General features: G+C 36.6%; 1 protein-coding gene across 6 annotated transcripts; it reads left to right on the forward strand.

Moving 5' to 3' along the window:
* The first annotated feature begins 15669 nt into the window (after nucleotides 1-15669).
* On the forward strand, nucleotides 15670-26615 carry LOC132624054 (uncharacterized). 6 transcript variants are annotated; one of them, XM_060338875.1, is made up of 9 exons: nucleotides 15670-18260; nucleotides 18350-18437; nucleotides 20155-20470; nucleotides 20549-20802; nucleotides 21045-21251; nucleotides 21331-21423; nucleotides 21503-21601; nucleotides 21681-22024; nucleotides 26378-26611. In XM_060338875.1, exons 1-8 carry the CDS (start codon nucleotides 15673-15675, stop codon nucleotides 22005-22007), a joined length of 3972 nt encoding a protein of 1323 aa, XP_060194858.1. In that variant the 5' UTR covers nucleotides 15670-15672; the 3' UTR covers nucleotides 22008-22024; nucleotides 26378-26611. The 6 variants fall into 6 exon arrangements, with proteins under 6 accessions (XP_060194858.1, XP_060194861.1, XP_060194859.1 ...); XM_060338878.1 differs by having other exon boundaries at nucleotides 20555-20802; nucleotides 26378-26610; XM_060338876.1 differs by lacking the exon at nucleotides 26378-26611 and adding an exon at nucleotides 23285-24146.
* Nucleotides 26616-27622: the final 1007 nt, after the last annotated feature.

A 27622-nucleotide genomic window follows, 5' to 3' on the forward strand; every position in this document is an offset into this window, starting at 1 on the left:
ATTCTGTTCGCTTTCAGTTGCGGCCTATATTTTTGTACTCCATGCTTTACCTGCTCAGTACATCTTTCGTACTGACCCCCTTCCTTCGGGGGGGGGGGGGGGGGCTGCGTTTCATGCCCGCAGGTGCAGACGCCGGTGATCCACCACTGTAGGCTTCACTTCTGCTATTTCAGAGTACTCCCTTGATTCGGAGTCCACTTTTGGTATATATATCTTTCGCCATGTATATATTTTTGCATATCTGACTATTTGGGTACGGCGGGGCCCTGTCCCGTCATATGATTCTGTCGGTTAGTTTAGAGGTTTGTGGACATGTTTGTGGGTTATGGTCTGTCTGTATGCTTATGTGTATATGCTGTTTGGGCGATTCCATACGCCGAGGCGGCCGGTCCGCATATGTTTGTGCATTGCTTTGATTAGCCCTGTGTGGCCTCTGTTGGTGTTTGCTGTGTACAGGGTTATTCTGGTTAGTCCGAAAAACAAAGGAAACTCTGCCGAAATTTTTCTGGAAATTATCTGTATTTGGAATATAGCCTTGTCGGCTTCCGCTATATATTTGAATACGTTTGATAGATGGGTTTGGGTGCCCAGATCGGGCACTAGTCACGGCCTACGGGGTTGGGTCGTGACAAATGTACTGAGTATGTAAGGCATGAATAGTAACATAGTAAGGAATATAAATGTGAACAGTAACATAATGGAAATGTAGAGCATATCATGAAGTAAAAGAATGGAAATGTAGAGCATATCATGGAAATGTAGAACATATCATATTGCCGAGGCGTCGGCAGCCGATCCATTTAACCACATATCCCGCGTCCGGGCATCCCGCGTCCGGGACGATATCATATTATACCAACTGATCAGGTGGCTACGCGTATATAACGCTCTGACCTTTCTCCTTACCCCATATGCATATACATGTACATATATCCGCGTCTATAGCGCTCTGGCCCTTTTTCCCATCTTCCCCATATACATACATATATATATATATATATATATATATATATATATATATATATATATATATATATATATATATATATATATATATATATATCATATAGCAGCATGCAGGAGAGCCCAAAGAAAGTCATGTATCCATCGGAGTGACGTAAGGTCAGTAACCTCCGATTACATTACGGAATAACCATGGTCGTTTTGTCTCACCTTGAAGGAACAATTTTTATAAGTTGAGACGAGCAATGAATAACATCATACGTAAACCGACTCTGAAGACTCAAAAACAAGTTTCGGGTCAATCCGATTTAGTATAAGAAAGTTATGAGCGTTTAAAGTATAGAACTTTCTACGATCATTTCAGAAGCCATTTTTGGAAAATCATTCTTGTCATGGTCTTCTTAAAAATATTCTCATCCTTAATATCATCAATATCGTCGTAAAACATATCCGTTGTTTTTGTCATAAAAGCTTACAATACCACAAACCTTTGTTTTGGAGAAATTCGAACATTTTTAGAAAACATTGACGGGTTATCGGAAAAGAGAATTATGCCTTGGAACCATAAACATCTAACTTTTGAAAAACAAGTAAGATATGGAAACAATTAGGTACTCATAACATCGGGATCATGCCTTGAAACAAAGGGACGAGCCTTAACATACCTGTGCCGCGCCTTACTAGCTATGCTTATTCGTCCAACTTGTTAGTCTACATTCAAGAAGATCGACGCAATCATTAGAATCATTACCACACACACCTTTCTTAGTATCTCAATTAAATTCACTTATGACCTGCCGAAATTTTGGCAGCATCTCCCCTGTAAATACACCATCCCCGAGAATCTAACTCGGCCCAAATCGTCAACCAACAATCCGAGAATTTAACTCGGCCAAACTATCAACAACAATGCCATAAATCATACCAACGATATTAACAATCAATTCAAGACGCATTCTAATATTAACAACCTTTATCATACAATTCAACGACATACATTTATATTCAATTCAATTCATATAACACTCAAAGCACCCCATCAATGTACTACTTCATCCGGCACCTTCCAAATTTAACAATAACAACTTAATTCCTTCTTTCAAATTTAATCACCACAACCCAACTACAACCTTCCAAACAAATGTCTCACTTCCAAGTTCATGCATTATATTTATAACCTACACATTATCAATATCATTCTTACAAATATAAGAAGCCACCCCAAAGTCACACTAACTCCTTCCATAATCCACAAACAAGCACAACTTCATTTATAACCCATTAAATTCTCATTTTACATCATGGAATCCACAACACAACAATTAAATTACTAAATAAAAATTAACTCATCATCTCTACACAACACTATGCCATTCGGCCACCACCCATACACTTACATATTTCATGAATTTCATTCATTTCCACATGCTACAACATACATAAATCATCTATATACATGTGAAAGAAGATTGAACCTTACCTTTCTCCACTTATCTTTTTACTTAGCTAGGGTTTGTAAATCATCCAAATAAATGCTTGGCTTGCTCCAACAACCACTTCATGTTGATGAGGACCTTCCAATTGGTTGAAATACTAGAAGAAACTAATTTTCCTTGATCAATTTCCATGGACACATTTTGTCCACTTTGGCCGAACCCCTTTCTCCATTTTTTTTTTTTTTGTTCTTTCTTTCTCTCCAAATGTCTTGAATTAAAAAGATGACTTCTCATATATTATATATATATATATATATATATATATATATATATATATATATAATTCTACAAGCATGTGAGGGGCACATGCCCTTCTCTCCATTTTTCTAGAATGTTTCCCCTTTTTCTTGAAATTTTCTTAAAATAAAATATGACTTAATATCTTACCATGTACACTTTGGTCCATATATATTCATCACATGGCCATAAAAGAGTGGGGCCCACATAGCCACACACACACATACTTGCACGGCCAACTTGGCCCTTTCAAGAATTTTCTTGAACACTTTGGTCCCTCAAGAACTTTCTTGAACACCTTGTGAAATTCCTATTTTGTCCAGCCTTTCTACAATATTACCATGAACCATTTTGCGAATTTCCCTCTTTACCCTTAACCTTTCTCAATATTTCCATACAATAATATTCATAAATAATATTCATAACGAATTTGTACGTTAAAATAATTTTGGAAGATGGTCATTCCCTTAACTTTTCCACGACTACCTTGAAATCTCCGAACGTATAAAATACGGGATATAACATTATGTACCAACGATAAAGTTGTAAGTAATGATATTGCGATTTATAAGAGACAATTGAGAAGGGACTTAAGGTTTTCTACAGTAGGATGTAAGATATGATAATCAAGGGAAAAATAATGGAAGGAAGAGAGCATGACGAGATAAGTTACTACAGATAGACAAAAGAGTTTTAGTATATGTAATCACCGAGCCTAGCCATGGTCGGGCAAGCGAAACACCTTCGTGGTCGGGCATGCTATGTGAGTGATATGCATAAAAATATGACTATGGATACGATAAGTAAATGAGTATGATTATGAATACGGATACGGATGTGGATACTTGTATATGTATAGCAATGTACGTACACGAATCACGCAAGAACGATTATGTAACTTGCAAGTATTTATGCATCGCCGATGAAACCAAGGGGGTACTCAAAAAGATGAGTAAGAGGTAAGCAAGAATAGTGTGGCCATGATATTTTGGTTCAGTTAAAGGAAAATATATGGCGAAATTTTTGTAGAATCCCGGATAGCTTAACATTCGAGGACGAATGTTCCCAAGGGGGGAAGAATGTTAAACCTCAAAAAAAATTTCGTTCATGCACAGTGAATAGACTGACGAAGGGCGCGACATATACAATATTTTGATAAGTAAGAAATAACATTTGATGGTTCTAAATGAGATTTCAAAGACATTCGAAGTAAGAGAAGAAAGTTTGCCAAGAAGAGGCAAGACATACGAGATGTATCGGAAAAGAATTTATGAGTAACGAGTTAATGACGATTCAATGAGGCTCGGGAAAAGAGTTATAACATCCCCTAAATAGTTAATGAAGTGATAAACAAGTGTCAAGAAGGTTCCATAAGGATTGGAGATCAAACGAGTCGACAAAAATGATTTTCAGAAAACTGTGGATTGCACGGTCCATTATACGGACCGTACAAAAGATACGGACCGTAGATCTGGACGTATAACCTGTCCAGAGAAGAGACTCCACTGGAACCATTATACGGTCACACATACGGACAGTATAAATTGTACGGACCGTATGTGTGTCCGTATAAATGGGTCGGGACTGATTTTGTGTATTAAAAAGGGGATCCAAGTTCATTTCATTTCATTTTCCCTTCACACCCCTTCTCTCTAAAACATCTTTCTATACTTATCCAACAAGAATTCAAGGGGTATTTGTGATCAATTACATCAAACAAAGTTAATCAAACGTAAGAAACTCATTAAAGTTCATCCAAGATAAGGAATCCAAGTGGAGGTGAAACTAGGGTTTTGCTCAAGTGAAGTGTTTGAAATCAAGGTTCATTCCTACACCATCTAAGGTAAGTTTTATGGTATTTACATGATGTTTAAGGTATTTGAAAGTTGAAACACTTGGATTGTAAAACGATATAGGAAATGGGTCATAAACATGAGAATAATGAGATTTTGAGTAGTAGTTGGGAATGAGTTATGAATTTTGATATGTTGTGATTATAAGTATGTTATAAATGTTATGAGAACACAGGATAGGTATTATATGCAAGAAAACGCACTAGTATACTATGACCATGATTATGGATAAATTGAAGTGGAATTGTGAAACGAGGGTAATGTAGATGAATGAAGATTGTTGGTTATGATATTGTGAACGTTATTATGAATGTTTGGGAGTTGATATACAATGTGGGAAAGGTTGTATAAACAAAGAAAATGCTGCCCAATTTCCTCTAGCTTTAGTAAGCACGTTCATATAATTGATTGGCTAATGTGAATGCGAATTCTCTTGAAGGTAGAAATGTGAGCATTAAAGGAGAACAACCAAGTGATGGAAATTGTTAAACGAAAGAGGTATGTAAGGATAGCCCTTTCTTTCTAAGGCATAAATCATATGGTATGAATCCTCCTATCTCTCTATGATTTTCCTACATATTGGGAACTATGAATCTACGAGTATAAAGAACTACATATGAGATACAGAAAAGAGACGTCACGAACATGACGATACCGATGATGAATCTAGGTCTAGAAGTCATAAAGCTCATGATATGATATTCCTAAGAAGCTGATGATCCTTATATGATTCCTATGATAGTATTTTCCTTACCTCTTCATGACTTCCCTACCTTCCGGAAAACTAAGTGCCTATGTTTATGAATAGCCATATGGAATAAGATAAGAGGTATGTTACGAATGCGGTAATGATGATGATGAGTCTAGGGATAAGGATTCTAAGGCCTATAATATTATCGTTCTACAAGGCTAATGATCTATATTATGATCCATTGATGTTGTTCATTGACTGCACTCACCTTATATGCTAATTCCTTCAAGGTGAGGCATAATGCTTATGAATGCTCCATAATGGAATCGTGGGCTCTCGACCTTATGTCACCCCGATATTGTTATAGATTGTCTATAAGCTCTAATACATGTTCTATGAACAATGTTCCAAAAAGTTACGAGCCTACGTTCATAAGGAGTTCCATATGAGATTAATGTAGGAGATTTGCCATAGATACGATGATGGTAATGATGAGCCTTAGTTAGAGATTATAAAGTTCATGCTACGAATATGATACGACTATCATAGATTGTCTTTAAATCCAAATGTATGCTCTATGAAAGACTATGATAAGTTATGAGATATATGTGATGATATTGATGATGATGTTGATAGCGATGATGATAATGATGACGATGATAATAGTGATGACGCTAAAGATATTTATGGGCTTCTATGTATATATCTATGTGCCTATGTATGACTATTATGAAACCTCGAGCTTAAATGGCCGGGTAGAATGTATATGAATATGTATATACTTATGTAATGCGCGCGCACCTCTGCAGTTGGGTACGGATAACCCTGAAGCCTTAGTAGGGCCAGGTAGAGATAACCCTGAAGCCTTGGTAGGGCCAGGCAGAGATAACCCTGAAGCCTTGGTAGGGCCAGAGGTATGTATAACTCTGAAGCCTTGGATGGCCAGGTATGTATAAGATATAAATATGTATATGATATATGAATATGTATACGATATGGATATGTACATGATTTATATATAGGTATATGATATATGTAGGAAAAGCCCGGAAAATATGTATGTGATATTGTCGAGCCATTATGTGGCCGAATGCGGATGACGTTAATGTGTATGAGCAGATACGATATTATATTACATGTATGATACGATGATGTATGCGCTATTATGATACATGTACCGTGATAATAGAGGATATAGGCATGAAAGGTATCCTCCTTTAAAAGTTATGCACGTTATGTTTTCATCTTATGTCCTATGATTTCTCTAATATGTTCATTTCATTCATGCCTTACATACTCAGTACAATATTCGTACTGACGTCCGTTTTCTTTGGACGCTGTGTTCATGCCCATAGGTAGACAGGGAGGCGACCTAGATTTATAGAAGCCGATAAGCAAAGTTTTGAAAACACTCCATTATTCCGGAGGTGCCATTGATTTTCCATTTTATGTACATGTATGTTTCGGGCACGACGGGGTCCTGTCTCGTCCATATATCTAGTATTCTAGTAGAGGCTCGTAGATACGTATGTGTGGGTAGTCTGGTCTCACGATTTTGATAAGTGTATATATGCATATAGGCATGTGTGTATTATTTTGATAGCCGAAAGGCTTATGTATATAAAAGTGATTATGTTTTCAATTGAGAAATGATTTTCTTATGATATGAGTATGATAAGTAAGGGAAAGAGCAGTGCTCGGTGGATAGCCTCGGGTACCTGTCATGGCACCTAGTCGGGTCGTGACAGTACTGGTCCTAATAAAATCCCTCAACTGCTCATTCAATTCTTTCAACTCTGCAGGTGCCATTCTATAAGGTGGAATAGATATTGGCCGAGTATTTGCCAATAAATCGATAGTGAAATCAATCTCTCGCTCTGACGGAATGCCTGGAAGCTCATATGGAAATACCTCTGGGAACTCATTAACTACAGGGACAGACTGAAGGGTCGGTGACTTTGCTTGTAAGTCCTGAACCCGAACCAAGTGATAAATGTACCCCTTTTTAATCATCTTCCTTGTCTTAAGGTAGGAAATAAACCTACCCTTCGGCAAAGCAGCCTTGCCCTTCCACTCAAAGACTAGCTCGCTCGGAAAGTGGAATCATAGTATCTTCATTTTGCAATCAATATTAGCGTAACAGGAAGCCAACCAATCCATACCCATGATCACATCGAAATCAATCATGTCAAACTCAATCAAATCTAGTAAGGTACGGTGATTACAAACTATCACTACACAACCTCGATATATCCGCCTAGCTATGACTTGATCACCAACTGGTGTCGACACCTCAAACGGTTTAATCGATTCAGGTTCTATCCTAAACTTGTTGGCGACAAATGGAGTAACATATGATAAAGTGGAACCTAGGTCAATCAGTGCATACACATCATAGGAGGAGACTGATACTATACATGTGATGACATCAAGAGATGACTCACGATCCTGTCTAACGGCTAGTGCATATACGCGGTGCTGAGGACCGCTCAAGCTGGAGGCTCCACTCCTCCCTCTACCTCATCCTGCTGGTGTCTGGAAAACCTACCCTGAAGGGCGTACCGCAGAAGAAGAACTAGCCATAAACCCTATAGGCTGAACCATACCTCCACTATCTCTCATCGGACACTACCGCATCCTATGACCTGGCTGGCCATAAGCATAACAAATATCTGATCCCAGCTGACACTGACCTGCGTGTAACTTGCCACACTAGGCACAACGTGGCAAAGGGGCTCTCATCTGGCCTAACTCCGGTCTATGCTGAGAACCCGAAGCTCTAGAACTCTTACTCGCTCCGGAATAAAAATACCGATCAAATCTCGGACTTGAAAACCACGGAGGTGCACTCCCAACCGAATGGAATGGATATCGGGGATACTGCTGTCTCTGTCCTTCCCTGGACTCACCCCTGATATCCAAAGATCTGGCCCTCTTTCCATAGCCCCGGTCATGGTCACGCTCTGTCCTCCGCTGACGCTTGCGGTCCTCCAAATTCTGTGCATATGACTGTTTATGGGAGATATCCATGCCCGGCTGTAATGTGGCTGTCATATAAGCATCTATCAAATGCGGCCCTAAATCCACCACAAAAGGATGAACTCTGTTCTCCATCCCAGCCACCATGTCTGGGGCATATCTAGCCATAGAATCAAAGTACACACAAAACTCCTGGATACTCATACTGCCCTGCTCGATACGCAGAAACATTTTTTCTCGGGCTCGTCTGACTTTTGGAGGTAAGTAATTGCGAATAAAAGCATCTAAAAACTCTCGCCAAACAGCTGGAGAGGCATTCTCTCCCCTAGATAGCTCCTAAGTTTGATACCACTGTACTGCAATATCCCGAAGCCTATACGAAGACAACTCCACTGACTCGACCTCATCCGCGTGGATAAACCTCAGGGTACTCTGCATACCATCAAAGAAGTCTTGGGGGTCCGCATTTTGCTTTATCACCGAAAACTCTGGAGGGTCTAATCCGAGGAAAGTCTTAACCCTTGAACTACCAGCCCTGTATGCCTGATCAACACCAACCCCCTGCCATTGAGCCTAGGTGGCTACCAATCTAGTCAATAACTGTACAGCATCCCGCACATCCTGGCCCGGTGTATCTGGCTGAGGAACTGGGGCAGGTACTGGAGGCGGGGTATGTGAAGTCTGAGATGGTCTCTCACTCTAAACCTCATCCTGAGTCCTAGTAGCCCGCTGGATATGGCTAGTGGCCTCATCGGAAACTCCCTTGCCCTTCTGGGCAGCTGTAGCTTTCTTGCGAGGCATCGTTGAAATCAGAACAAATCATTAGACGACGAACTTTTGACACATGGCTCTATCGCACGATCTAAGAGAGAAGGAATGACAATGTCCTAAATGTCCTACAGCCTCTTGTTTATAAGTGTGGTGCACAACACACCCATAAACAAGACTCTACTAGACACGGTCTGTAGACAACCTTAGGATGGAACTTCCCTGATACCATTTCTGTCACGACCCAAACCAATGGGTCGTGATGAGTGTCTGACCTCTATTGATCAAACGCCCCTGTACTCATGTCAGAACCACACTAAACATCAAGGGCCCATAAGTAACTTAAACTGATCTCATACTTCCTCATGAAGGCATGACATCATCAACTCTGTACATTTACATAAATACAAGCTGAAAGAACAGTGCAAGCCAACTAGGCCGCTACATATACTGTACAAAAAAGAAGATGAGCCGACAAGGCCACATCATCTAACATATACATACACCTGTCTACAGACCTCTAGTGGAATAGAAAACTGTAGAAAAGACGGGACAGGGCCCCATCATACCCATATGCATATACATCACAAAAAGAATGACATACCAAAATAGACTGCAGCTCTGGATCAAATAGAGCGCACCAACTACTGATGAATAAAGGTCCTACCACTACAAGAAAATAGACTTTTAACGACCAAGTCTTAACGAAGGGATATGAATCCGGTCATTAAAAGTGCATTTATAGCGACACAATTTTTTTCCAGACGTTAAAAGACTACTTTCAATTTAATATTCACGACAGAATAATATTTAGACATTAAAAACATTAATATCCGGTCGTCAAAAATTAAAAAAAGGGCGCTAAATTTTCCCTCTTTATTTTCACACCCACGTCTCTCCCACCACCCCCTTACCCCACCCCTCCTCAAACAGAGATAAACTCAAGCAACGTCTTTCGGTTCTGGTTAGAGAAAAATCAGCGAGCAGAGATACACTAAGCGTGCATCTCTCCCAATTTGTTCACGAAAAATCAGCCGTACGTCTCTATTCCAGCTTTTTATAAGGAAATCAGCCTCCCTATGTCTCAAAACACATTCCAATTTTTCTTTCAAAAGAAAATCAATCTTTTCTTCTTATTACTCTCTTATTGCTGTGTCTATAGTATCCGGACAGATTCTTGGAGTTTCCATCTCATCAAGGTAAGTTTCTATTGTTTCAACTATGAATTTCTTTGTGGAAAGCCTAATTTTTCCCAATTCTGAGTTTACACTGTATGATTCCATCTAGGGTTGTTTTCTTTTTTTCTTTTTTGGTGTTCTACAAATTTATAGATTTTTTTTTAAATGCTAATATCTTTGGTGTCATTATTTGTGTTTTCTAGAAGAGATTAGTATGTTTAAGAGCCATATCATGGGATAGATACTAAAATATGTATCTCAATTATAGAAGAGGTACTTGCTATGAGTTCTTAAGCGGCAGAAGACATTTCCTTTAAGTTTTACCTGGTATGGCTGTACCAAATTTAGGCTTTCTATGATACATAAACTAGCTTAGATGGGTTTGGGTTCCATCAGTGTGCTTTTTCAATTAGGAAGTCATGTAGCTTGAAGTTGTTGCTGTAAAAGATAGATTGTTTTTACAAAATTCTTCCCATATAATTTTTGTTGGTAATAAGACTATGTCAGTTTTGTCTCTACAGTTCTATTAGTTGTTTGGTACTTTTAGTACAACCCTTGACAGATTTATTTACTACTTGTGATGATTTAAGTTTGGGTTCGCTGGTGAAAACTTTTAGCTATTGATTAGTGATTTGGGACTTTTTAGTGATTAATCTGCTTTTGGCTTATTTTTTCCCCTTGTTTTGAGTTTAGAAAACTCTGTTTTTTTTTTATTTTTTATAAAGTCCACTAGACTTGTGGGCCTAGGGCTAATTTTATAAATTTTCTAAAAAGCAGGGAAAAAACCCCAAAGGGAGAGTACAAGTAAGGGGGACTAAGCCTTACCTTACTAATCCTATGAGGCGAAGAACCTCTAATCTAACAAGAATGTAGGAAATATGAACTAGAAATGATCAAATAATCTATGATCATCAAAGAGTATAAATCACACTCTGTGATGATATTACACATTATAATGCTAAAATAATGAGAAAATAATACAAGAATAAAGATACAATCCTTAATCTTTGAACTTGTAAAATCTTCTATATTCATTGAATTTTCCACCTTGTCTTGTTCTTCATGCCTTTCCAAAAAGTCTTGAAACTTTATCATTTCTTCTTGGATATTGCGGATTTAGTTGAAGTGGTAGGAGATGCCATAGTATTCTTTGCTTGTCTCATTGGTATCTGCCTTGGGACAAATTCTTCAGTCATTTTACCATCCCACTTGCCCTTCCTTGCATGAGTTTTGTGTCTTTTTCCACTTTGCACCTATCTAGGAGACAAGTCCCCATCCCTTGCAGCATTGAGAAAATTATGTGCAGTTGCTCTTCATCAAGATCAATTCTTCTTTCCTCACCCGCAACTGCTACTTGTAAATTTATGGTGTTCTTTTGTACGTTGACAACTTGAGTTTGCACAGCCTGGCTATGCTTTCCTCCTGAATTTAATGTAATATGTTGCTGCTGAGTTTCCTGCACATTTGTATTGCCTTTGCCACCTGATTTTCCATGGGTAGAAACACTAGCAGGTTTCTTAATACCACTCTTCTGTTTCTGTTGTGAACCAGATAAGATTAGTCCAGAATCTTTAACTGTATACTGCTGCTGCTTATGATTATTAGCCTTTGGAGTCACATTAGTTTGAAGTTCTTTGTCTATTGCTTGCCTTGTTTGTAACTCAACACCCTTCAAATGAGATGGAGTAACTGAAGCACTCATAGTAGCATGAACTTGTTGCTGGTTGTGAACTATTTCCTCTGCCAACTTCTCAGCACTCATATCTACCTCTTGGCTAAATTTCTACATATTGCCACTTGAGATTTGCAAATCTGTACCAAAGACCTGTACTTTAGTGCCAGTTTCACCATCAATTTGCACCTGCTTCTGAGTGTCTCTAGCTATACCATATGTACCCTTGCCAAACATGACATGAACTGGCTCATGTAATGAATTTGAAGAATTATCAGATTGGTCAAAAACTTCATCCTTTCCTCTTGAAATTTCACCTTCTTCCATGTCTTCTTCCACTTGATCACTCCATAATATCCTCTCACCACTGTTGCCTTTATCTGAAGCAAAAGTAGTTGAAGGGGCATCTTGGCAGGCCATATTAGTAGTAATTATCTCCTCAACTGGTTTTGAGAAAGAAGATTCAACCCATTACTCAGTAGGAGATTGTTTCTTTCTCCCAGGAGTGAATATAACTGCATTAATACTCAAAGGTTTTTTCACACCTTTAGCTACCTCTACAGCCTGTTGAACATCTGAAACAACTGGTGCTGCAACCAACTGTTTCTCTAAAGCTTCAACCTCATGTACCTCAACTAGTTGCTTTCCTGCAGCACCTAATTCTTTTACATAATCCCCAGTAGCAGCAGACTTATTAGTAGTTTGATTATAGTTTTCATCTGTTGTCCTAACTTGGCCTTTGTGCACTTGCAATGCTGAAGCATTTTCTGCAATTGCACCAGAATTTGCATTAATTGAAAGCAGTTTCTCTGCTCTGGTTTTATACTATATGATACCATCTAGTTTTTTTTTTTGGTGTCCGAGCATTATGTTCGTCATCATCATATCATGTGTGTACTGATGTGAACACTTCTGCTAGTAGCGTTTCTTGAAAACAAAAGTAGGTGCAACGATGATTATTATTGAATAAATTTGTTAAGCTGATAACTTATAAGGACAAAATCCTCATCATCCTTCAATAGTGTCATTTTACTTTATAATATGATACAAATATTTGGTGTGAACTGTATCATTTAACGTTCCTCATTCCTGCTTTTCTCTATTTCTTTTCTTGTCAGGACAAGTTTTTCAATCCTTTGCCTAAGATGTGAATGTAGGATTGCAATTTTATTATTTGGAGGAAAAGCTTTGTTCTAACAGCTATATGCGTTTTCTTGATGTTTTCTTTTCCTTGAGAGCCAGAGAAGAATATATATATATCAGTCCACAGTTACAAAATTTGGTTAACTAGGGTCGAAGACAACAAAAATTGGTAAAGATTTCATTTGTAGGCTTTTTACATAAGTTAACAAATCTTGCATGACAAGAGGAAAAAGCTAAGGCAAAGGTTTTAAGCTCTAATCTGAACTTTAATAGCCGGTCCTTTCTCTACACAAACAGTCATAATTCACTATTTATACCCCTGCTACAACTAGTCCCTTTATTTGCTTAGAATTGGCATCCGTATTAACTTTGATCAATTGATTTTTAGGCTTCTTTGAGACACCACATCACTTTTTATTAGATTGTTTACTTATCTGCTGCATAGTGCTTACAGTTGTTGCTTCTTGCCTTAGCTTCTGGACTATTGTGACATGTATTGTTGTTTTAACTTGATAGCTTTGGCTTAGTGCTTACAACTGCTACTGGCTTCCTTCTTTAGCCAATGATAAAAGTATTGCACTTGGACAGTTTGTTGCCTTAGTTGCTGCTAACAACTGCTGGCCTGCTGCTGTTACTTCAGCCGCTGCTAACAGCCGCTGAAGTGCCAGCATAAAGCCCTTAGGTGTTTTGCTGCTGCTGGATAATAATGTGTTATGTACCGTCTTCTTTTGTTAATTGTTATGCATTTAAGAAGAAAATGAGTAGATTGTTAAAAGTTGGGAATTTATTTTGCAGTAGAAAAAAACATAGTTGTGTTAAAAAAAGAACTCCAGGCATCGCTCATCAAACCTGCTCGTCTGTTGGTCTGGCTCTTGTGAACTGCTACTTATAAAAAATTTCATTCTTAGAGTGTTCTTCTCATCAAGGTTAGTTTCTGCTTTTATACGTGGATCAATGAATTTGGTTCTATGGTGCATCTTATTTTTTTTACTTATATTATTGGTGTTGCTAACTAATTAAGCATCGAGGGAGTTTCACGAGTAAGTATTGTTTATCACCTTATCCAGTTTCCGCCGAACTTTTTGCCAAAGGAGTTTTTATTTAATTCTTTGCCCAAGTCTTTCAGTTCTTTTGTACCTTAAGTGAAGGAAATTTTTGTTTGTTGTTATAGTGTCCCTGGAGTGTGTTCATTGATTCTTAAATTTCTTTGTTGAAGTGGTCCGTTAGTTGTAAAACACATAAACATAAGAAGATCTTTTTTCTTCACAAGGAATGAGCTAAGCAACTACTGATTTTAGCATTTGAGGATTAGTTACTTACTAATGGTATGTTAGGTGTTGGAAATTGCAGTTCGTTATGGTTATGACCCAGAGTAAACAGATACAATTTAGCAGCAAAGGCCTAAGGACCTAGTTAAGTCCTGAAAGGCAATCTACAAATAGTAAAGAGTTCTGATAAACTCAAGAGAAATCTCATGAACCTCCTATCTGGAAGAGAAATAATTTTAAGATACATATTTTGTTTATGCCTTCATTTTAGTTCATATATAAATGGGTTGGAGTTTTCGTTAGTCTACTGAGGAGCTTTTATTTTATTTTTTGATTGAGTTTAATACTTTTTCCTTCTTATGTTTTTTGATTTAGCTCTCTGTAGGTTTTAGTGGGTTTTCTCTTAAATGATTATTATTCTTAACTTGTTTGCTTAGTTAAATTAATTTAATATATGATGAGATATAGGCTTATCCATTTAATTGATTTACAAGCCACTGTTTGTTGGTAGCTGAAAGTTAACAGAAAGAATCTGGTTTTCCTTTCTTTACCATGTCCTGCAATATTTACATTGTCTTATATTTGGTTTCAGTGAAAAACGAATAGATTTTTACTTTCTTCAATTTCTTAGTCCTAAAGTTATAAGTACTTCTGTCCCTTTGTAAACAAGATCTGCAATACTAGCAAATGGGTTTGATGTGGTTCTGTGACATTTTTTTTTCTTTTTCTTGGAATAGAGATATGGTTCTTATTTTTTACTTATATTGTTGGTGTTACTAACTAATTAAGCATCGAGGGAGGTTCACGAGGTAGTATTGTTTATCACCTTAGCCAGTTGCCGCCGAACTTTTCCAAAGGAGTTTTTATCTAACTCTTTGCCCAAGACTTTCAGTTCTTTTGTACTCTAAGTGAAGTAAATTTTTGTTGTTGTTATAGTGTCCATAGAATGTGTTCATGGATTCTTAAATTTGTTTGTTGAAGTGTTCATCGCTTGTTGTTATATGTCTTCAGATGTATCAATGAAAATGCAAAAATAGAAAAAGAAGAGAATATTTCACTTCCCAATTAAACAGAAGATCATTATTAACTTTTATAAATTACATGAAATAGAACTTCTTAGTTATGATTGGAGTAATCACTAAGCAAAAATCACTAATTAAGAATCATTTTTTTTGAAGAAAAAAATAATTAGTTTTCTGAAACTTACCTAGAATCTTTCCAGAAAGACGTCTTCTTTAACTTCTGAACATTAAAAGTAGCACTTAAAGTCGAAGGATAAAATGGTTACTTAGTTTTTAAAGGATAAATTAGTAATTCAACTTTTGAGTTGGGATGTTCCCACTTTTACTCCTTTTGGTTGTAGTACTAATATATTTCTTATATATTTTTCCCGATTCAAGATTATGGCACCTAATAAGGAATGGATGCAACTTGTTCAAGATCGAGTTGATAATGCTTACATACTTGGGGTGGAGACATTTTTGGATTATGCTTTTACAAGATTGAGAGAAACGCAAGAAATACGTTGTCCATGTGTCAAATGTTGTAATGCATCTTCAAGAACTCGTAAGATGGTTAGGTCACATTTAATAGTATATGGAATAATCGAAAGTTATACTTTTTGGTATCATCACGGGGAGAGGTTAGGTGAGCCGCAGTCAGATTCTGAATTTGTGGACGATAATGACATTGAAAAGGATGATGATGAGGATGAGGATGAGGATGAGGATGAAATACCTGAGATCTTAAGGGATTTATACCCCGCTTTCAATGGAGATAATATGAACACCGGTAGTGATGATTTTGTTGAGGAGGAACCAAATCCTGAAGCAAAACGATTCTATAGCCTGTTAAAGGATTTTGAGCAACCATTATACGAATGTTCAAAAGCTTCTAAACTTTCTGCTATGGTTAAATTGCTTCATATTAAAAGTATTGGTCATTGGAGTAATGCATCATTTACAATGTTGTTGAAGATGTTGAAGGAAGATTTATTACCTGATGGATCAAACTTGCCAGGTTCATATTACGAGGCAAAGAAGATAATTCGGGACCTTGGTCTTTCTTACAAGAAGATTGATGCGTGTAAGAATAATTGCATGTTATATTGGAAGGATGATAAATTTCTTGAGTCTTGCAAAGTTTGCGGCGCATCTAGATGGAAGGAGGATAAACGTAACGGGGAAACAAAATCTAAATGTGGGAAAAAGATACCATGCAAGATTTTACGTTATTTTCCTCTAATGCCCAGACTTCAAAGATTGTTTATGTCCTCGAAAACAACTTCTTTGATGAGATGGAATTTTGATGAAAGAGTTGATGATGGAATAATGAGGCACCCGGCTGATTCGGTAGCATGGAAGACACTTGATGAACTTCACCCATCTTTTGCCACCGAGCCTCGTAATGTTCGACTTGGACTTGCTAGTGATGGTTTTCAACCATTTAAAAGTTCCAAAACTCCGTATAGCATTTGGCCTGTGGTACTTATTCCTTATAATTTACCACCTTGGTTATGCATGAAGCAAGAGAATTTTATTTTATCGATGCTTATTCCTGGTCCTGAAAGTCCCGGAGATGCAATTGATGTTTATCTCCAACCTTTGATAGAGGAATTGAAGGAATTATGGGAAACTGGAGTTGAGACCTTTGATACGTCAACTAGACAGAATTTTATGTTACATGCAGCTTTGTTATGGACCATTAATGACTTTCCAGCATATGCAAATTTTTCGGGATGGAGTACCAAAGGAAAATTGGCTTACCCATGTTACAATAAAGAAACTCTTTCAATTAGGTTGGAAAATGGTAAAAAGCAGTGTTATATGCGCCATAGACGCTTTCTTCCTCTTAATCACAATTGGCGGAATGATAAAGATTCATTTGATGGCACTAAGGAGCGGAAAAAACCACCAAAAATTCTATCTGGTAATGACATACTTGATCAAGTGGCTGATTTAGATGGGATAACACTATCAAAAGATCCAAAGAAGAAGACCAAAATATCACATGATAGTAGGGGTGATAATTGGAATAAGAAGAGTATTTTCTTTGATCTTCCATATTGGAAAACATTACTGTTGCGACATAATTTAGATGTGATGCACATTGAGAAAATTATATGTGATAATATTTTGGGGACAATCTTAAATGTGAATGGAAAAACCAAAGATACATTGAATTCTCGGATGGATTTGCAAGCAATGAACATAAAGAAAGAATTGCATCCGATAAAAAGGGGGGATAAATATGAGTTACCAACTGCATGTTACACATTGTCTCCTGAAGAAAAGCATAAGTTTTTCACTTTCTTAAAGAATTTACAGGTCCCAGATGGATTTTCATCAAATATTTCTCAATGTGTCAACCTGAAAGATCGCAAACTTTCAGGCTTGAAAAGTCATGATTGTCATGTTATTCTACAACATTTACTCCCACTTGCGATACGCGGTATGCTCTGCAAATCTGTGCTTGAACCACTTATTGAGTTGTCTATATTTTTCAACATGCTTGGAGCGAAATGCTTAAGAGTAGATGAGCTAGAGCAAATAGAAGCCCAAATTCCTATAACTCTGTGCAAGTTAGAAAAGGTCTTCATTCCTGCATTTTTTGATATCATGGTCCACTTGCCAATTCATTTAGCAAATGAAGCTAAGATTGCGGGACCTATTCAATATCGATGGATGTATCCAGTGGAGCGATGGCTATACTTTTTGAAGTCTTTTATTCGTAATAGGGCTTGCCCAGAAGGCTCCATTGCAGAGGGATATTTAGCAACTGAATGTATGACCTTATGTTCAAGGTATTTGCATACGATGGAAACAAAATTTAATCGCAATGAACGGAATTATGATGGTGGTGCTATTGAATCTGATGGAGGTTTAGCAGTTTTTTCTCACCCTGGAAAATTTTTAGGCAGTGTCGACATAGCGGGCGTTCTTGATTCACCAGAATTTGAGCAGGCACATTTTTATATTTTGAAGAACTGTGATGAAATTCAACCATTTCTCGAGTATGTAATGACTCATTCAAATAATTTACTTTTACCTTTTCCATATTTTCTTACTAAAACTGACATGTTATACTTCAAATTCTTTGCAGAGAATTTTCACAAATTCCAGTTGATACGTCTAAAAACAATTCAGATATCGAATGGAATAGACAATTCGTTAGTTGGTTAAAAATAAAGGTGAGCAATTATGAATTTTTGTTTTTCAAACCGATTTGTGAATAGTAGTAGCTAAACTATGTACTTTATTGTGATAGGTTGAGGAATTGCACAAACACGATGATAGTAAGAAAATAAAAGATTTGCACTCATTGTCACGTGGTCCTCTGCCATATGTGACAAGTTTCAAAGGCTATGTTACTAATGGATATAGGTTTCACGTGAAAGACCATGATATAGGTTTGAGAACTCAAAATTGCGGGGTGGTTGTAGTTGGTGAAACTGATGAAGAGAATAAAAATATTGATTACTACGGAGAGTTAACTGAGATTCTGGAATTACAATTTACTGGGGGAAGAAGAGTGGTGTTGTTTCGATGTTTGTGGTTTGATGTGTTTGACCAAGAAAGGGGAATTAAAGTAGATAAATATGGCTTCGTAAGTGTTAACCGCCAACGGTTTTTGAAAATAAATGAGCCTTTTGTATTAGCAAACCAAGCATCACAGGTATTCTATGCTAACGATCTTTCGAATAAAGGCTGGCATGTTGTACGAAAGGTTCAACCTCGTGATTCTTTTGATGTTGGGGAAAAAGAGGAAGATGATTTAGAGGAGCTACCAGGAATCTAGGAAGCAGTTGGGTGTGGAATAGCTAGCTGAAGAAATTACTAGGAGGGTTGTTAGTATCTCACAAATAATTCATTGGGGTCGATGGAATTTATTGATTTTACAAGTTTCAGTTTATGATTTGCAGTAAAGGATATTTTATTTGGTCACTATGTACTCATGTTTGGTTTCTAAGTTCTCATTTTTTTTTTTTACTATGGTGTTAAGTTGGATCCTAAAAATACTCATGTTTTGATTTATATTTTCAAGTGCTTCCTTCACGGTTCTCTGACTGGTTTCTATTACTGAAGTGCGCTATAATCATTGGCTGTAATGATTTTTGCCTCGGCTATATTTATTTGTTTGGTGGATTAAACATATGATGTATGCTAAGTTAAACAATAACAGTAAGATATTGTTGGCAGTAAAGGTATGAGTTATTTCCTTTATTATCAAATATAGATGACGCGCTTCAGTCTGCATATTCCTAAACCTTATTTGATTGATGTTGAACTGTTTTTTTTTTAAATGGAGTTGTTACCTGTTTTAACTAATGAATCTGTAGCACTATATACTTCATGGCATCAACTATGTCAAAGGCTAGAAGGAACTATAGAGCTTTAAACTTACGTAAGACATGTAGAACAACTATCAGAAACCTTCTTATAGTTTCACTGGTCATAAAGAAAACAGAAAACATGTATTGAACTTCACTTCCCTAACATTTTGCTTGTTGACACTGGAGTATCAGTGTATCGTGATGTGCATAGGCACTTCAGATCTATTGGATCAGGTTAACTTGATCAAGGCATTAGTCTATGATCTTTGCTATTTCACTCTAGTCTTCATTCAGTTGTTTAAATGGAAAGTTTGTCAAAGCTTTTTTAGCAACGTGGTCCTTCTTCTGTAAAGAGTTGTTTGAATGGTGTAGGGATGTTCCCATGGCTTTTCATTATTGCCTCAATTTTTAGGTGGCTCTAATTTTAGAATTTTAATTGCAAATATATCGTGTAAAAATTCCAGGTGATTTCTCGTAAAATAGGAGTTGGTGTTTAATTTAGTGTTGAAAATTTGGTGAATGATTTTTCTCTTGTTAGGTGAAACTTACAATTACTCTGCCATTTTTGTTTTAGGTTGACATGAATCCATCAAAACTTGAGAACTCTGGAATGGGATCAACTTTCAAGACTAATAAGCATGCATACATTCGACCTGGTGCCTTAGCAAGTAGACGAGGGAAAAGCTTAAAACCTTCGGGCTCCGTAAGAGTAATGGTTGAACAAAGAACTCCAATTGGCCAAAGTAAAATTTTTAATGCATCCACATCTTATCAACATGAGCCAGCACAAAATAATATCCTTGTACCTCCTGGTTTTGATCAAATTGAAGATGATGTTTCCCTCTCTACAGAAGTTGAAGTGATGCAAGATACTCAGACAAACGAAACAAGTATTTTTCTTGTCTCGGATTATATTTTTGTTGTTGTTAGTGTAATGAAACTCTATTTTATATCTGACATAAATTAAGTTGTAGGTCCTCGTGAATCGGAGAAAGCAAAAAAGGTGAGAGGAAAGAACATTTGTAAAAATGTTGCAAGACTCAAACCTGGAGAAAAGTTGAGCGTCACTTTTTACCAGAATCGAGCTGTTGGGAAGCATGCTACCTCGTTTGTGAGACACTTAGGTATTTTAGTTCGTGATCGTAATATGTGCCCATTGAGGGTACACTCCTGGAAGGACATCGAAGAAGATAAGCTAGAACACATGTGGAATGCTGTTACTGTAAGAATTTAGAGCACTGCTTTTTTTTAATTTTTTCAAGCTAGATGATGGTGATATGTTGACTATTTGGTTCTGCACATAAGGTGAAATTTTATCAACTGAACTGTGACAGACATAGTTATCCAATTGTGCCGTGACAGTAGTTTTCATGCTTTAATACTTTTAATTTTCATGAAAACTACTTGAACCGCGTAATCCATCCTTTATGATAGCATGGAAATGATACTTGTGAAATATTTTAGGATAAATTTGTCTGTGACAACATGAATGATCAAAAAGAACATGTCTTACAACATATGAGAAGGTTATGGAATAACTGGAGAGGATCACTGCACAATAATATGAAGGCTAAGCCATTCCGCGATGCTCTAAAAGATGTGCCAAGGGAGATAAACGAAAGTGATTGGGAATGGCTGGTTAAGGAGCATTTCTTAAGTGACAAGTTTAAGGTATGGCTTAATAGCTGCTATTTATTAACATGTTATTTTTATGGCTGACTATAATATTGATGGTGTGTTGTTAATATAGGAAACAAGTACAAGAAACTGCGTCAATAGGTCTAAGTTGAGAATGCCTCATCGTACGGGTAGTAAGCCTATTAGACAGATAACATATGAATTGGTAAGTAAATCTTGAAATCCTTTAAGAAGCTCCTTCTTTGTTAAAATGATTGCTTTTACCTGTTTGTTCATATGTGAAGGGAGGTAAAGATGGTAAACCACCAAGCATGGATACTATGTTCTTCCAGACTCATAAGAAGGATAACAAGCTTGTCGAACCTGAAACAATTGCAAAATATGTATGTTTAGTGATAAATTTCATTTTACATCATTTTACTTGATGTGCTGTATTATTTTATTTTTTCTTTTATGTTATAGGATGAAATCCAAAAATTGGTTCAATCTGATTCGTCACTTACAAATATTGAAGTCGTAGAAAAGTGCTTTGGACCTCAACGTAAGAGTCATGTAGTTGGATTTGGTGGTGGGATAACCGCTAAAGAGTTGAAAGGTGGTAACTCTTCAAAGGCTGCCTTGTTAGATAAGTTGAATGCAAGTGAAAAAGAAAATGAATCACTAAAAATACGCATGGATGAGTTAGAGAATAAATGTGAACGCATGGATGAGCTAGAGAGTAAATATGAACGGCTTGCAAGTGCAGTGTTTGGTCAGCCTTCATCACCATCATCTTCAAATGATCAATAGATTGAATCATTTAACAGGTTAGTAGATTGAATGTATTTTTTTTTGTGTGATGAAATTATTGCAATGCTATATGAAATTATTTTCATTAGTTAGAAATTTTTAGGGAAATTTCGTTAATTGTAGCTAAATCTTCTGCTAGTTATAACTAACACTTATGTTGCCTATGCTTCAGAATGATTCCAAACCAAGCAATATAACCTTAGCCGTTAAACACTAAAGTGAGAATACATGTGTGTATGTGTGCAAGACACACGGCTTGCAGTTATCAGTTTGGTGTAAACACTAGGTGCAAGTAAATGTATGTAGGAGTCCTGTTTATTTCAGCGAGACACATAATTTGTTCGGAAATCATAGAAGGTCTATTGCTTTTAGGTTCAAACTCTTGTGATATTACCCCTTGTAGAGTTTTCTGAGAAAGTACACACTTAGCCTCTCTGGTGAACCTCATCCTTGAAAAGCCATTCTTTTAAAGATCCATTTTCCATGAACTCAAAAACAAGATAGGATAGTTGATGATGCTTACATACACCAGTGAGGCTGATTAAATTGAAATGATTGATATTTGCATGGAATTTATCCTCTTTAGATATATCTGTCCTCATCTCCTTGATGGCCAGCAGTTTTCCTCTAAGGACCCCTTTATAAACATAATTACTAAGTCTTCTTCGCGAGCTGAAGTTTTCAGTTACAGCCACCAGTTCTTCAAATTAATAGACTTTAATCAGTTGATCCATACTAACTATATTTTCCAGGAAATGTTCTGGTAAATTCCAGTTTTGTTTCCCTTCTCTTCCTTTCCCAAGCACTTCACATCTTTCGTTCTCCTTTTTGTGTTTTAAGACAATGAACCAGGTAAAACAGAGGACTGCAAGGGAAACACCAATTCCTACCCCAATAAAAAGACTGATGTATGATATTTTGTGCTTAGAAGGGTAAAAGATTTCAGTCTGTGCTCTCTTAATAGTCCTTGTTTGGAAGCTTGAAGGTTCTTTTGGTAGAGGAATCAATATAGTTGTGAACGGATTAAGAACTGAATTTTCAGATAATCCATTTGCATATGCTGTACTTTGACTATTGACACTGAACTGCGCGCTAATGGTAGAAACGTTGCCCCCCCAAGTAACCAAATAAGTTACCAGATATTTCACACCATTTCTTGTTTGATCCCTTATAGGACAGGCACATCTGAGTGGTACCCGCAAATTTAGACCCAGAACCAGATCCATTGAGTTGATATCTATAGGCCCTTTATGATCCCCGGATCTGCCTTGATGCAGGGGTATAATTTCTCTTAACTGTGCACATTCAGCGTACTTGTAGGAGCAGGCCTTTCCTCATATCTGCTAGGCTCTTGTGTTGTATTCCTTAACTTAGGTAAGGGTCTATCATACTTCTCAACCACTGATGCCTATCACAATAGACAGGAATTAACTACTTATTATCCTTTTTTTTAACACTGTAAATATTACCATTGACTAAACAAAAAGATTGAAAACCTAAAGAGCACCTACAATCACCCCCACTTGGTAGTGACCTTAAGCCTCCAGCAGAACCAGCAAACTAATTACACAAGTATTTTATGCATAATTCCTCTACATCTATGCAATTTCTTATACAAGTAAGGTAAAGTTAATCTATCAAATATTTCCTTCTTTATCTGTGTTACCACTCCCTCTGTATGTACATGTGAGCCTTGAAAAAATTTCCCATTCCGAGCCATCCAAGTATGGCAAATCATTGCCCTCCAAACTGCAGCAACAACTTCCTTTTGCATTTGCTTCCAATGCTACCTTTTTATACTGGCAAAAACTTTGATTAACAGGTCCATGCTGCAGTTGAATGCCAACCCATTGTAACAAAGCCTACCTAATAGTCTTGAACCAAACACACTCAACAAACAAAAGTGTTGTGAAGTCTCCGAAGTAGCAGAATTACACAAGCAGCAGTTTAAATCATCCACTGGAATGTGCAACTTTAGGAATCTTCCTTTAACAGTCGACCACACAATAAACCTATGTTTAGGTTGTGCTCCAAATCAGTTCAGCAGCATCCAACTACTTATTATCCTGATATATGTCTTCTTGTAGAAAATACAAACTCTCATATTGACCAAAACAAAGAAATATTCTGAATAATGAAAAACAAAGGCTTAGTTGGATAGATTTTTTTTTTTAATAAAGTCCACTAGGCATTTTGGTGCCTAGGGATAATTTTATAAAAATTCTCTCCAAACGAATCCGAAAGTCTTTACAAATTTAGCCAAAAAGGCTAATGAAAAATGATGCTCTTTTCTTTGTGTATCTCTGTAGCTGTCCTCCTCAAAATTGCCCTGAACTCACATTTTGTGCCTTTGTGAATTCCCTTGTATAGTCTAGTTGCTGCAAATCTTGGAAAACAGCTGCTTGCAACCTTTGCTTCCTCTTGTGTTGGCAAATCATCTATTCCCATATCCTTTCCTCTAGATGTTAGATCAATGGGAAGATAACCTGCTCCAGCCTGCACCACATCATTTTCTAATTGGATAGAATCAATGGAATCAGTTGTGTTTTCAAAGTCAAAACAAGTTTGCACCACATCAGTGATACATGGTTGCTTCAAGTTTCCTGGTTTTCTGCAGAATCTCCATACAGACCTTAGCCCTGCAAAAAATAAAACATTGTTAGTGAAATTTTTTATCACCATACTCTCCTCCCATAGGACTTGAGTATGATAGTAAGTTCTTAATTTCATCCCATTACCAACAACCATCTTCAGAACCAACAGGACAAGGTTCATTCTCCCCATAACCCAACTTCTCAACCAATGCCTGCTGCAAGAAGCAGGATTTCTGCATACTCTCTATAATTCCACCTTAGAACTAGCAGATCCTATCTCCACACCAGTAGACACCGGATTATACTGCCTCTCAGCATAATCACCAGAAATTAATTGTATATCAAATGACTATATAAAAAAAAAACTCTTATATCGACCTAAACAAAGAAATATTCTGAGTAATTAGAACCACATACTTGGTTGGACCGAAATTTATTTGTCAATATATCAAAAGGCTATCAAAACCATAGAGCTAAACATATATGAATCTATATATGCTGTTAGACCATCCTACTTGAAAGAATACTTGAAAAATAAGCAGTTATAGTTTATTAGAGTAAATGAAAGCTTTATTTACCTAATCCACTTTTAAAAGTTTAGGTGGAATACATTCTTATTTGCAATGGATGCAACATTTCATTAAGCTTAATGTTCTTTCCAGTTCTAGCTCTTGAAAACCAGGTTGCTTTTTTTTATTTTTTTATTTTTTATCTTTTATGAAAATAATTTGTTCACAAAGTTTGCACCTTCAGCTTCACATAAACACATAGTAGCGAGTCTTACAGTTTTAAAAGTTGATCAACGTTGTCTTCTAAGAATTGCATTATTTAGATATTTAGGAAATAAGTTGGTGTTTCTCTGTTCATTCTCATGTGATAGCTTTCTTGAACGTCCAGTAGTTTAGGCAAGAAGCACGACTCCCAAAGGTTATTTACACCTAGATGACAAAATGTCCCAACGATATGAAAAGCAGTGACATCAATATGAGCTCACTATTATTTTTGTTTATTATCAACAATGAGTTTAACTTCTATGCATTTTTACCAATGTCTAACTTTGTTGACACATGATATAATTAAATATAACAAGCATACATATTTTTGCAACATCAGTTTTGTGGCTTACTGTTGTTTTGTTGACATACACACAGGATTTCTATTGTCTTCCATTTTGTTTTGTTGCTAACAATCTTCATAGGATTTATCAAAAGCAGTTTTCTCCTATCTTCAAAATATCTCATCACAAGAAATTTTGTTTTTTGTCTTTAGATTGTTGCTTCCATGTCACTGTTGTTGCATTTGCCTATTGAAATTCACATGTATTAATTCATATTCTCTTGAAGCTAGAATTATTAACTTGTACTAGGAGATTAAATTTTTGTTCTTTCACTTTTAGAGAAATTTAGATATTCGGAGGTCGTTCTCTCAGTTTCCATATTTTACCTATATTTACTCATATTTATCCATATTCTTACCGGTCAAATTTGAACTGAAGCCAAATTTTACCCATTTAAAATATCACTCCCCAAGCTATTAAAACATGAGGGGCTGGATAAATATGGGCTCATTTTTCCGGCACTGTCTAGGACACATTTCTCTGTCTTTATTTTAGGAAAATTTTGTTGAACTATCCGGAGGAAATATAAGTTATTGTTCACGTGCTTTTTAAAAAATTTAATGTTTTGCATCCTTTCCGGTAAATATATTGAGGTCTTATGTTTCTTCTTTGGAGTTTATTCTTTGCAATTTCGTACATTGAACTTTTTTTTTTTACAGCTCAAGAATTTGAAGGATGAAGAGTCTATCGTTCAAGAAAGGAGCAAGTTGAAGTACAAGGCGACTTTTATAATATTAGGGGTGGTTTACAGACAATATCTTATGTATAAATACTGCAATTTTTATCTTTTAGGAGTTGATAAAAATGGTATCCTAAAACTTGGATGGTATAGCTTTTTTTAATTCTTTGTATTAACAATAGAGTTTTATATGAATATTAATTATTTAGTATATTTTTGGATGTGTCTGTGTATTATTCAGTTGTATATTTTTTTTTACAACAGTAAATAGAAATGTGGTCTTTGTAGCTCTTTTACTATTGGTTTATAAGATGGTGAAATGGCCATTAGCGATGGGAAATTTGGTCGTTAAAAGTATTACTGTTGAATGTAACACACAATTAACGAAAGGAATTTCGGTCGTTTAAAGTACTTGTATTGATGGATTAGTAGTTGTTGTGAAAAACATTTAACGACCGGCTGACATATTAGCGAAGGTAAATCTGGTCGCTAAAAAGGACATATAGCGATCGGATTTTTGGCCGTCGTTAATGTTCTTTTAACGACCGGACTGAAATCCGGTCGTTCACTTTTAACGTCGAGGCTTTTAACGACCGGCGACGACCGGATAAAATCCGGTTGTTATTGACTTTTAACAACCGGATTTGGACTTTTAACGACTGCATTTCCCCTAGCTAAAGATCTTTTCTCTTGTAGTGTACTAAGTGGATCCGCTTGTCTGTCTACCTATACCTGCGGGCATGAACGCAGTCCCCCAAGTAATAGGGGAGTCAGTACGGAAAATGTACTGAGTATGTAAGGCATAAGAGTAACATAAGTATAAGTATAAGAAACATGAACAAAATCTGGAACTCAAAGCTAAACTGACTGTCTGCGTAGATTTGTATGAACAAGTATCTGTATAACTGACAATGCCTCTGTGGACATATAATCTACATGCTCTCAATGATAACCATCCCCGTGTATATAAATATAGGTCATAGTGCTGAGGAACGTTCAACCCGATCCATATTCGATATAATAGTGCTGAGGAACGTACGGCCCGATCCATATATCATCTAATAATGCCGAGGAGCGTACGGCCCGATCCATATATCATCATCAAGGTACAGCAGCTGATCAGGTGGTAATGCATATCTATTTTCCCATACCCCATGTACATATAATATACGCGTATATAACACCTTCTGGATATGGGTCAATATGCATATGTATATGAATGCAA

This window comes from Lycium barbarum, chromosome 12 (genome assembly GCF_019175385.1).
Source record: "Lycium barbarum isolate Lr01 chromosome 12, ASM1917538v2, whole genome shotgun sequence".
NCBI lineage: Eukaryota > Viridiplantae > Streptophyta > Magnoliopsida > Solanales > Solanaceae > Lycium > Lycium barbarum.